Here is a 12,464-nt window from a genome sequence, read left to right as displayed (position 1 = left end):
GGTTCAAACCAGATTAAATACAGCCCGGGGGGTGAACTGCCGTGGCCATCTTCCCACGGGGGACCTCTACCTGCACTCGGTGTGGCGGATCGCCGTTCGTTAGTGCCCCTGTAGTTGCCGGCAGTCGCATGAGTTATCGGGATACTTGACAACCCGCTCAGCTCCTCATTCCCCAGCCCGTGGGTTTCTGTAGCTGTAAATAACAATACGCGCCGTAACAAATGGGTGATTTTTCCAGTAAGTACACATACGCTTTACTGGTATCTTCTGAAAGGCGTAATCGATAGGCAATTGATGCCTGAACACCGGTACCATGAGCAATGTATTGTTTTTATGGTCGTGCCTGGGCAGTTCGGAAGCGATCGTGCAGCTGTTCTCAGAGAGCAGTTGTCGGAGCACAGGGCAAAGGGGGTGAGAGAAAGAAGGATTCGGGCTTTTCTGCTACCTCTGTAATGCTGAGGTAACGCAGCTGGAAAGCCGCGTAGCGGTGCTGAAGAGAGTGGTGGGTGTAAAGAATCCCTGCAGCAAAGTACCACCTCACGCCGACTGAAAGGCAAGAGCGCGGGGGAAATCTGTGCTTTTGAAATGATCGAGTAGCAGAAGGGGACAGACGTACACAGAAAATGTTGGAAACGTGTGTAAAGTGGAAAATACTACTGAGAGCAGCAGCTTCGTCGTAACGTGGCATGGGGTTTCTGTGAAAGGGTCAGCAGTTTAAGAGTTCCAGCTGGGAGCAACAGAATTTCTGTAACCTCTTGGCAAGAAGTTCTGTTGATGGAATCTGAGCGGAGCTGCAAACGTTAACTTTCTTTTTCTGTTTTGCCAGTGGCGGCACCTGACTTGCTGGATCCCAAATCGGCCACTCAGAACTCCAAACCAAGATTATCATTTTCCACCAAGCCTACCGTGCTCTCTTCACGGGAGGAAAGTGATTCGGCTATTAATGTTATGAAATGGAAGACAGTCTCAACAATTTTTCTGGTGGTAGTCGTGTATTTAATAATTGGAGCAACAGTCTTTAAAGCCCTGGAGCAACCTCATGAGACCTCCCTGAAAACCACCATTGTGATTCAGAAGCAGACGTTCGTATCTCAGCATTCCTGTGTGAATGCAACAGAGCTCGATGAACTGATTCAGGTAATCCATACCCAACCCTTGTCACCCTGCCTCAGAGGAACAAATTCCGTATGGCAGCTCTGCTACGATAAAGGGGAAAGCATTTATTAGCAAAGCTTTCTATTGGCCGAGCGATGTGTAACAAGTGTTAGGACCAGCATTTTCATGCAAAGCCTCATGGTTGAAAAGCTATTGCTATTTTTAGGTCTACTACCCTTGGTAGACAGCCTTTTCACTGAAGCCTCCCATTATGCTAATTAAATGATTATTCATCAGCAATATATATAATTAATAGGTCACAAAGGAATTGATATATTGATTGTGCCTTACTAGGTCTGTCAATATTTGAAATGCCTAATTCTGAGGAAGAAAATACACCATCCATTGCCTTAAAGGAGTTCTAATTTACTGTGATTGTATCAAGCTGGCTTGCCTTTCAGCTGGATGTTTGTTTTTATTGAATTTGTTTTATGTAGAGGAAAGCACCATGGACTTTCTATTTTGATCTTAAATCTCAATTTTCTCCGCTTCTTAAAGGCACATCCACAACCGATGGACGTTGGTGTGTTCCTACTAACACGATTTTACCCTTACAGGTCACCTGCCTCAGAACCATAGGAAATATTTATTTGCAGTAGCACAGAACTAGATCCAGCGCCTTACGAGGCCCTCTCCACCTTAAATCCCATGTTCCCGTGTTCCGGAATACCCAGTGGCACTGCAGGGAACAGCAAGGGGTTGCGTAATAATCTTGGTCCTGGGTCTGAGACCATCAAACATGAGGCTGGAGTGGACAGCCAAGAGTTGACCCCTTTGTCAGCAATAGCCCTGAGGCCGCCTGGGTCTGCAGAGCCTGAGATGGGGCACCGGAGGGCAGGAGAGGCCGTTGGGCATCCAGACCCTGGCTAGCATGGGCTCTGGAGCATGCCAGTTGCATGGGCAGCAAAGATTTCCAGAGGTGGTTTTTGACAGCAGATCTGGCTGGGAGTTTAGAAGTTGATTTTACCTCTCATCTGCCTTAAGCATCAGCATGGACACCTGGGGTTTTTCAGTTTTACATGAAGAGCTCTGATGTACTGAGTTAGTTTTATGGCACACTGCATGTGAATTTTAAAGGTAAACCGTGAAAATGTATTGTATGTTGTGATTTCTCCCTGCCTTGTTGCTAAAACATGTTCCAAAACTGCCACCCCCTAAATGACTGTCAGGCAGTTCCTACCTCCATGTGTCCTGACTAGGGGTGCTCTCCATGTGAGTTCCAATGCTGTGTAATAACTATGTTTTGACAGCGTAATGCAAGATAATCTTTCCAAGAAATATGCGTGCATATCTTGATTAAAACAATCTCTTGCAGGTAGCATAAATACCCTCATAGGAAATTTTTAGGTCAGATCCTGTACTTGTGAAGATAAAAATAGAAATTGGGAAGCAATATTATCTTATATCATCTGTGAGATGGTCCCGAAGGCAACAACTGTTGAAATTTGTTCTGGAGCACTTAGATGTTTTAGCATTTTTGATTCCCTACCCGGAAGCACAGATTGGTAATAAAAACCCACTTCATCAGCATTCAATGCCCATTTGATGTTCCGTGTAAAATAAATGACACTTTCTGTACAATTTGAAGAGCACAGATGCCTGTATCAGCAATAGCTCCCATCTTCGCTAGCGATCTCAGCATGACCAGAAAGACACAAGCTTGTGAAGCCCAGAGTGGGTGTGACGCAGCCTCCCACGCCACGTGGGCGAGGGCTGGTTGCAGGAGGAGTTTGCTCTGCATGTTGTTGGGGGTAAATGGAAAACTTAATTTCTCCTTCTTCCCTTCTGATGTCTGGGAAGAACACCACAATGTGGAGGTAGGAATGTGCTGTTAAGCTCCTTTTGTAGGAGCTGAGGTATAGGGAGCCTGGTCCTTCAAGTGCATTTGGGTGTCTTTCTTTACACAGGATAAAAAATTACAAGTTGTTTAAGGGTCAGCAATTAAGTGACTTACGCAAAGTAAAATGGGAAATCAGTGGTAAAACAGTCTCAAATCCATTTTTCTAAGTCTATGCTGCTACCCTAACCATGGGACCATATTTCTTGCCTACTTAACCACTTTGTCACAGAAGCTAAATTATTGGAATACATTTTGTCTCTTTGGGTGTATGTCTGACTGCTATTACAATATAATGCAGTGTTTCTTCAGTTTTTGTAGGATGCCTGTATGAATAAAAATAAATAGTGTGTGTGAGGAAAAAGTAAATGATGTTTAAGAATTCACTGAAATCTATAAAACTGAAAATTAGTATGTACTAGTGTAGTAGGAAGCTGGAATGATTAGTGTGTGTGAAGAAAATTAGAGAGCTTACAGACTGTAATGTCTTCTTTAATCAAGTATTTACCTTGAGTCAAACTATAATGAAATTCATTATAAACTTTTCCTTTTGAACTTAGTGTTCTGGCATTCCAGAAACTGGTTTGGCTCTGGTTCGTGCGAGTCATTGCTCAAGGTGCTTATCACGCCAGGCTTTTCCAACCTTCACAACTTCTGATCTGCCATGTAATCCTTACCCTGGGGCAGGCTTGGCTATTGCAAGACTGCTAACCAACACTGCAACGCACACTGGCTTAGGCAGGTGAGCATGTTAAGGAGACCAGTTCGAGAGCAGAAATTCAGCTAAAAAATATTCTACAGGTGGAATGAAAGTCCAGTTTGCTAGCACCCATGGGCCATCTAGTTTCCATCACCTTTGCTAAAATCTTCCCTTTGCCACAGAGCTGATTACCACACGGAGTGGTGTGCTTCTATAAACACACACAAGACAGGGAATTTTCCCTTCCTGTCTTCGCCATCCTTATTTTATCTCACTGGTCAGCAAAAACCTTCCTGGCACAACAATATATACTGCTGCTAACTTTTCAGCACACACAGCTTTTTTCCCTGGGTTTTGAGTTCCTGAAACTATGTGCTCCCACATTGATTGTGTGGCTCCTCTAGGTGTGTTCAGACTGAATTATACTTTTATGCACTTTATGTATTTTATATACACATGAAACATGGGGCAGCGGAGAACTGCTGTGCAGCACAGAATGTATCCAAAGTTAATGAAACAGAGTGCTCTGATGATGAGAGGCAAGTAGCCTCAGCTGCCTCTGAAAAATGACCTGGGTTTTCCTCATGACTTTTCAGCCCAGTGCAGGAGCATTGCTTGTGTGTTGACAAAAAGGTGGTCTTCATGACCTTCTCCACCTCTGGTTTCCATGGCCCGCTGTTGCAAATCTCTTTCAGTCTAAACGACTTCAGTTACTGGTTGCCTCAGTATAAATAATAATATTATAAACTATAATAAAATATACCTGCAATGAACATCAGCAGTGTATGACCCTGAGACCTTCTCCCTGGTGCATCATCTTTTTGGTATTTCGTGAGCACTTCCATTTAGTACCGTACTTAACATGTGCAAAAGTCACGCAGAGCATAGCTGTACACCCAAGAGGCCATTTTTTTTCCAGGCAATTTCAACTCCTTTTGCTGTAGCCTTGAGCCAGTATTAACAACAATATCAAGCGGATCACTGCGTGCTGTACCCAACAGTGCTGAGGTGGGCAGTGCACAGCAATCAGTGGTGCTATATCTAAACGTACAACCAAATAAATGTCCAAGGAGGGAAAATTGTGAACATAAAAGCACTACCTTCGTGAGTCTAAAGAGGATAAAACAGACCAGCAAGTCGTGCACGGTCTGATGTTAAACTTCAGTTTTTAAAGTTTGAGTTGGAAAGTCTTGAAAGGATCTCAGTTATTAATAGGTGAGAACTCCTTGGATTAGTGAAGGTTATGTATAATATCTAATACATTATAATGCTGTAGAAAGGGTTGTGGGCACAGAGTTTTCTATTCTTCCTTCTTTTGGAAGGAAAAAGGACTCTGAACAATTCATTATAGATGGTGTTTTGGTTTCTCTGTCCATGCCTGCTCTCAATTAGGCCCTGCCATGCAATGCAAAGTAACTGCCAGGTGATTGAATATAAGAGCAAATGTAGTTCAGACTGTGTGGACTTTATGTATATGTGACAAAATATATAGACCTGATCTTCATTTACACTAGGCATTTTTTACATCTGGCATGGAACAGGTTTTTCCCACCACTGCGCTTTCTGTGGGCAGAAGCTGGTAGAAATCTGTGAGTAATCCAGCTATACACACATAAATAACAGTAAGCATTAAAGAATGAAAAAAATCTCTGATTAGATAACTTGTATTTTTACTTATTTCAATCTAGTTCTAGTTCTCTTTTAGTGTGTTGGCTGTTCCCTACAGTAAGCTAAACATCTGAAGATGTTGGAGACAGTTTCCAAACTCAGATGCACAAAGTGTATTGCCAAGCACCCAGCAGAATCTCCTGCTGTAGTTATGCTCCTCTGCATAGCAGCAAATGTAAAGAGGCCTTTGGTGACGCTGCAGATGTTCAGGTTGTGTGCATGGCCTGCTGCAGTGCTGCGCAGCCATCAGGTAGATGCATATACCTTGGTGACATCTCTTGGGGTTCAGAGTTCGTCTCTGGGGACAGGTGAGCCTGACTGAGTGTGATATCCAACAGCTCTGCAAAACTGCCATTCTTGTGGTTTCATACACCTCATTCCTCTACAGGGGGAAATTAATTTGCTTTCCACTCCCCAGAACCCATGTTGTTCCTAGGAGTTAAGGATGTGACCAATATTGTGTATTGTGGGAGGGTTTGGCAATAAGAGACAAATATTTGTCCCCCTGCCAAAGATTTAAAAAACCAGGAGAACTTTTTTTATGTAAATATCTCCTAATTATGTATTGCTCAGCAGTTATTTTAGTGTTGACCTTTATAAATCAAAATGGAAAAAAGATTCCTTTTAAATCCCAAGCACTAAATTGTTTCATGTATTATTTTTGCATATAAACATAAGAAATAAGAGAAATTTCAGTTATATTATTTTAAATATCTAGAGTGTCCCAGCAAGCTGGTGTGAATTATTTTAGTTAGCTTCGTAGAGTTAATTATGAAACCTTAATAAAGAGTTTTCAAGGAAAGCTACAGTGAAACTGAAGTTAATAACAGAGCATGCCTGGTTTCTGGTGTCTTTAGCAGAAATATTTTCCAAATGTGTTTATTCTGAAAACCCTAACAAGTGGAAAGTATAATATCACACTAAACAGCACAATCTTTTAATGTGTTTCAAGTGGTAATTTTTGTCTTATAAAACCTTCATTTCAAAACCTGAACAAGTTTTCAGGGTGCTGCACCAAACTGTCTAAGCAATAAAGGGCTCCTTAAAAGACTTTTAAGCCCAACCTCTTTCAGGATACGGGGATTCTTCTGAAAACTGAATGCCCACAAAAATGTGTTTGCATTTAAAACAAACAAACAAAAGATTAAGGAACCGCCAGAATTAGCTGAACTGACCTTGATCTTGCAAGTTTATCTCTTTGGGTTTTGTGTGGGCTTATGTTTAACAGGAGGAGAACAGCTCTCCGTGCTGGGATCCACAGCCATGTCCCATGGAGGTTTTCGTATTACATTTGTGTCAGCTGCATTCTCTCTTTTCTTTCCATTCATCTTTTCGACTGTGAATGAGACAAAAATGTGTTTTCTTTTTATCTCCCTTGAGGAAATTTTTTTTTTTTCTTTATCTCTCTTGAGGAAAGCTTGACACAGTTATGAATGACATAGGAGCAGTGTTTCTCTCATCAAATTGGCATCACCAGAATATCATCATGGCTTCCTATGTGATTAATTTCTTGTAAAAATATTTTGCTTTTAAATATGTGTTTTCTGTTTATAAAAATATAAATTTTTATATTTTAAGGTAGCTAGCTACATTAAGTTGCCCCTCCACCAGTAGCTGTTTTTGTGTCTTTTTCATAGAGATTTTTACAATTTCATTGCAGCCCCAAGAAACTAATTTTGTTCAGTTCTCAGGAATATGTCGTTTTATTTCAGCCAGAGAAGCTCCTTGAGCTGCAACCTCTCTGATCATGTAGAAAACTGTTAAAATACAGAAGTGTAAATCTGTCTTTCTCTCCTAGTGATTAGAAGGTATTTGAACTTGCTGTATCTTTGTTTTTTTTGAGATCATAAATCACAGAGGTGCAAAGATCTTGTTTTCAGGCAAATCTGAAATTTATTTAGACAAATTTAAAATTTATTAACTAAGCCTATTAAGCTTGAATCAAATTTTATTCATTCTTCGAATCACATTTATGGACATTCTCAGCCCTGTGAACATTAGCTTATGGGTCCTCTAAGCAGGAACTTTTTGAGAGTGTTTGAATGTACCAGTTTAAAACCTAAATATTCTTAGTCTCTCCCTTTTGCAATTCCTTCCAGCCCCTCCAAAAGGAAGCAGGAACCATCCCATGTCTGGATCCTAACCTGGAAGCAGCAAGTGTTTATTCTTTGCAAACCTTAAAGCCTTGAAAAAATCGGTAGAACAGCATCAAAGAAATTGATGCTGCAGCATATTTTATTTATTTATCTGGGGAGCCAAAGTACCATTGCATCAGTTCTTTAATGTACTGTCTACGTGTCAGATGTGAAGCTTGTGACAAATAGCAAATACCGGTAGCAGAGCTGCCTGTTGGTGGTCTCAAAGCAATGTGAAATGAAAGATTTTTAAAGTAGTTAAAATACGAAGTGCAGGAACTGTGTTGTTACCTTCTGCAGATGTCTGTCCTAGGTAAGGGTTCTGTCTGTCAAAGCACTCGAGCATGTGTAATCTTAATCTTATAAAGGTCGTCCTAAATGGTACAGTAAGGTCTGATCTCTCTTCCTCTCGCTGAATCTGGAAGTCTGGTTTTCATCCCAGTATTTGCTTTCTGTTTCACTTGAATCAGAACTAAATGTTCAGTTGCTATTGCTCCTCCACAATAAACCCCCCCAAATTCTACCTTTATCCCCAGATCAGAGGCGTATTTGTTAAATAAAATATCTCTGTGAAAGATCTTCGATCATAACCTTACCCAGGGTGGTCCTCCACCCACACACCCTCCTGCAGAAGCCCCTGGGATACATGCACCCCTCTTAAGGTTGCTCCCATTCCTGCCGTCCTCTTACAGCCAGATCCCCTCATGTGGCTCTGGAGGGAATATTTTGCCAAACTTTCTCTTGCCTGGGAGCGTTCCCTTCAGTGACAGGGCAAGTCCCTTTTCTGTAGTTATTTTCTACATGATAGTTAAACCAAGAGGGTTTGTTTGTTTTTTTTTTTTAAACAAGCATTTTTTATCCTTCATGACCATATGAATGACACAGATTTTTGGGATAATAACATATAAATTCTAATTGCCCTTCTCACTTCCTTGTTTAAGCAGGTTGGTTGCTAAATTTTTTTTGCTGCCTCTGGTGTTGGGGCTCTTAAAGGTTACATTTACTTCAGATGAACAGTTTCAGAGGACCTAGAACCTAGCTAGCCTGAATGCATCTGAATGACAGCTTTTGTCTTAGAAAGGGTGGCAGATATGACTCATTAGTAAGACAGTTTTGCTGAGCAGCTGTCTGCATAATTCTTCCAGTCTTTAATCTCAAGAAGCAAAGAAAAACTCTCTTCCCTGAACGTGTATGTGTGCACACATATATAAGAATGCACACATAAAAAAAAAATTATATACAGAGCCTGTTTGTAATGCATATTTAGAAATAGAAATGTGTTTCAATATGCTTTTATACGTTTTTAGTTCAAGTAGATGTGAACGTAGGGTGATAAGAGTTCTTCAGTTCTTCAACGTGTTGGATACTGGTCTCCAGTGCAGATTATAGTCATACGTTATACAAGCTAAAAGGAAAAACATGGAGTCACAGAATCATAATACAAACATCTTTGCAATCTCTTTCAACAGCAAGGCTCAAAAGAATGTGCTTTTGGAGGCTGGAGAGTTGTTTGCTAAGTGCTAAAAGCATCCTAGTGTGGCTCTGAACAAAGAACTAGGATTTCCATTCTTTGTAAATCAAAGCTGAAATAAAAACACAGGACTCATGCAGTAGCTGGGCCATATGAGATCTATCATACTGGGGAGTGAGAGAGTGCCCTTGTCAAATGGCAGCAGGACAGCAAAGAAAGACATCCAGGCTGAGAAATGAGTTTCCAGAAGCTTTGAGGCATACCTGACTTCTTGACGTCGCTTGTTAAATGATTGCCAGGAAGCACAAGCTAACTCCTGACAAGCTGGGTAACGAAGACTGCACGCTCTGTATTTTATCAGAAGCATAATTTAAGGTGCTTCTATTTTAATCTTTGGATAGAAAAGCTGGGAGTAATGAAGTGTTGTGTTACATCATCTCATAGAAGTGAAGCGACTGGTAGATGGTACAAAAAGCACATATTCAGAGCCTGGGTGGGACGAGGAGATGAGCATTAGGGTGAGTGGTTTGACACAAACTTACTTCTGCCTGTTCTCTGGATGAGCCAGCGGTTGACTACGAGGCCAGCCGTCGCAGTTTAGAACCTCTCTGTGTTTCTCCTGTGGCTCCGCAGACACCTGCCCTATAGCTGGCTTTTGTCGCTCATCCCCATCGGCTCCTTGCAGGGTCAGAGGAACAGAGGTCGAAGTCCTTGACCTAAGAGAATCGTCTTCTGTTGTCACAAAGTAACTGTTCTGTTGGAAAGGCTGTTTTATCTCTTGTTTTGACAGAAAAAAGTCACAAAATTCTGCATCTTAATATGCAAGGGTAGCTCAGTGTGGCCTCTACAGACAGATATCTGCGTTAAACACAGGGATGTGATAATACAAAACTGTGCAATGTATTTACCAGAAAGTGTTTCCAAATTATATAGGAAATTAAAAGCTGACAATCAATTAAAATTAAAATGAGACTTTATATTGTCACTCTTCTTTTCCCTGTGTTCTGATTTCAAGCAAAAAAGTACAGGTCACACCTGGCCTATCCGCTCTGGGCTCAAGCGTCTCTGTCTCTTTTCTCTGATGCTGTACTAAAGATATTCCTGAATATGGGTGTAAAGCCAGGTAGTTTGGATGTAGTATAAGCTAGGATCATACTCAGATACAACTCATGCCAATCCTAAATTACAGTTCAGAGATAGCTTAAGAATCCACATAACTTAAAAAATGGGAACACAGTTCCTACAATCTTTAGGTATTTGAAAATTATATTTCAGTTCTTTTTACTATAAAAACCCCCAAATTTTCACCATTTTAAAGATAATTAAAGAAGAGCAAATGGTGAAAAACCTATTACTTTTACTGTAACCATATAATATTATTCTTAAGATTGTTGCACAAAAAGGCCTTGACTCGGTGCCATGTGCTGGGTGATCCCCCTTCTGCTCTTTTCTCAGTCATCTCATATGAAACAACTAGTAGACAAATGTTCTGGAAGAAGGTAAGGCAAGTGAAATAACTTATATTATTTAAGAATTGAAACTGTCCACATTCCTGTTCTAATGCTGACTGGTTCTGTAGTGCTGAAGTGAAACTGTGTTTAAGTCAGAATTCAGTTTGTATATGGAATAATAATAAAAACTAGAAAAATTGCCACTGATGCAGCCATTAAACTTTAATGCTATAAAATAATTTTTGAAAAGTCAAGAAATTTCCATGTTAGGGTCACACAAAGTGTTTACAAACTGTAGCATATAATAAATGTACAGATTATTCAAGAGTTTTCACGATTCTGTTTCGAGATTTAAAATGCACAGAGTTGCGATTGCTATTGTATAAGTTTGGATAAGCCGAAGGGCTCAGGTGACAGAAAGAAGTTATGAAGCAAAGAAAGAGTGACATGCCAGACTTGTGACAAATGAAGTGGTTGTGGTTGCTCCGGTAGTAAGGCTTCAATCAAGAAAAAAGGCTGAAGACCAGGAATAAAACGGCAGAGGAAATTGAATCCAACACCACTGACAATGAAAAGCATGCTATTTGAATGCTGAGGGTGAGATCCTGGCCCCTAGTGAAGTTAATGGAAACCAGCTGCACAAGCCTGGGTTTTTATTCCGAGCTAAAGGAAATGTTAATATTCAATATTCCAGGTAAGTTTGTGCAGTGGGCATAGTCGAAAAGAAGATGCTGCCATGAAATTAGTGCCCTGAAATGTACGTATATTAGGGGTTATGTTATATATTATTTTCTTTTAAAATTATGCTTGGGAACAGTCTTAGATGAGGATCTGCCCATAGGCACTGACCAAACTAAGAAGAGGTGTCTTCTGATCCGAAGAACTGAAAATGCAGTTACGCCTCCCCAGAAACCTGCAGGCAACATTCAAAGACTTTATGGGACAGTGGTATTGATCTCAGCAAACCAGCAACCTTACCTAACTGACATCCTTTCTAGTAAGGAAGACTCTTACGGAAGAGTTTGAAGGAATATAATGCAGCAGCTTTGTTAGTATTTAAGGCTGGCTCCCTCCAAATATGGGAACAACCCCGGAGAAAGCGCAATTGTGTGTGTTTGGAATTTAATAACCTGGTGATGCAGAAGGCATCATCTGTCCCTGTATGACTAAAACTATATTTAAAACAATCGATAAGGTAAATAAGTTAAGGTACAGAGAAGGTCAATGAGAAACGTTGGCAATAAAATATTAGTTACATACAAAATTCAACTGATTTATCTAAATAGGTAAACATACTATTTAATAAGAATGATTTTTAATTTGGAAAAAAGAGGCAGCTGATGTGTCTATAAGTTCACTAATTTCTTGAAGGAGACAAGTAAGAAATTGCTATTCAAGTGTTTCTTGTAACATAAGAGCTTACAAAATTACTTCAAAATACATAAAAATCTCAAAAGGGAAATGCTTTTTTAAATGATCCACAAGTAAACTGCAGAACTACTGCCAGAAATTGACTTGGCTCCCAACATACGAGTGGGGTCCAAAAGTAGTTCGATAAATTCCTGGTAAAATGATCCACCCAAAGCAGTCTGAACACCATGATGCAGATGCAGACTCCCACTCAGAAAGTCCCCAAAACTGAGCTTAGTCAGAAGCTGGGAGGATGTATGGAGAGGAAGCATCGCTTGCCTACTTGCCCTGCTTCTTTTCCTAATTAGTAGTTGGCTAAAATCAAAGACATAATAATAGCAGCTAATTGTCTTTTGTAGCCATCTGTCATGTTTTGTTAAGTCTGATTCAACAGAGTAGTTTTGGGGTAAGTTGTGTCTTTCTCCCTGGAAGTCTGTAGGTACAGTATAGTGCAGTTAGGAAATGCAGAGCTGTAATGGGTCTTTGAGCAGTATCCAGTACAATAAACTGTAATAAAACATGAATGGTCCCATAAAATTAGATTGATCCAGTGCTTGACCACATGATGCCCTCACTGGAGAGCATGTTCCTGTTTGTAGGTACAAGGACTTCTGATGAAAGTTCTTAGTCCCCCAAA

At 40.5% G+C, this 12,464-nt stretch overlaps 1 protein-coding gene across 1 annotated transcript in view; it reads left to right on the top strand.

The window, feature by feature from the left end:
• Nucleotides 1-320: 320 nt before the first annotated feature.
• LOC104509102 (potassium channel subfamily K member 2-like) overlaps nt 321-12,464 on the top strand; it is a gene marked incomplete at its 3' end in the record, with an annotated part of 14,263 nt that continues 2,119 nt past the window's right edge. The window contains exons 1-2 of the mRNA XM_010150931.1: nt 321-411; nt 827-1,137. Coding sequence (XP_010149233.1) covers nt 321-411; nt 827-1,137 — 402 coding nt within the window. The remainder of the gene's footprint in view (nt 412-826; nt 1,138-12,464) is intronic.

Source organism: Eurypyga helias, unplaced genomic scaffold (genome assembly GCF_000690775.1).
Source record: "Eurypyga helias isolate BGI_N326 unplaced genomic scaffold, ASM69077v1 scaffold5514, whole genome shotgun sequence".
In the NCBI taxonomy this organism is placed as follows: Eukaryota; Metazoa; Chordata; class Aves; order Eurypygiformes; family Eurypygidae; genus Eurypyga; species Eurypyga helias.
This window is presented reverse-complemented; position numbering and strand designations above follow the sequence as displayed.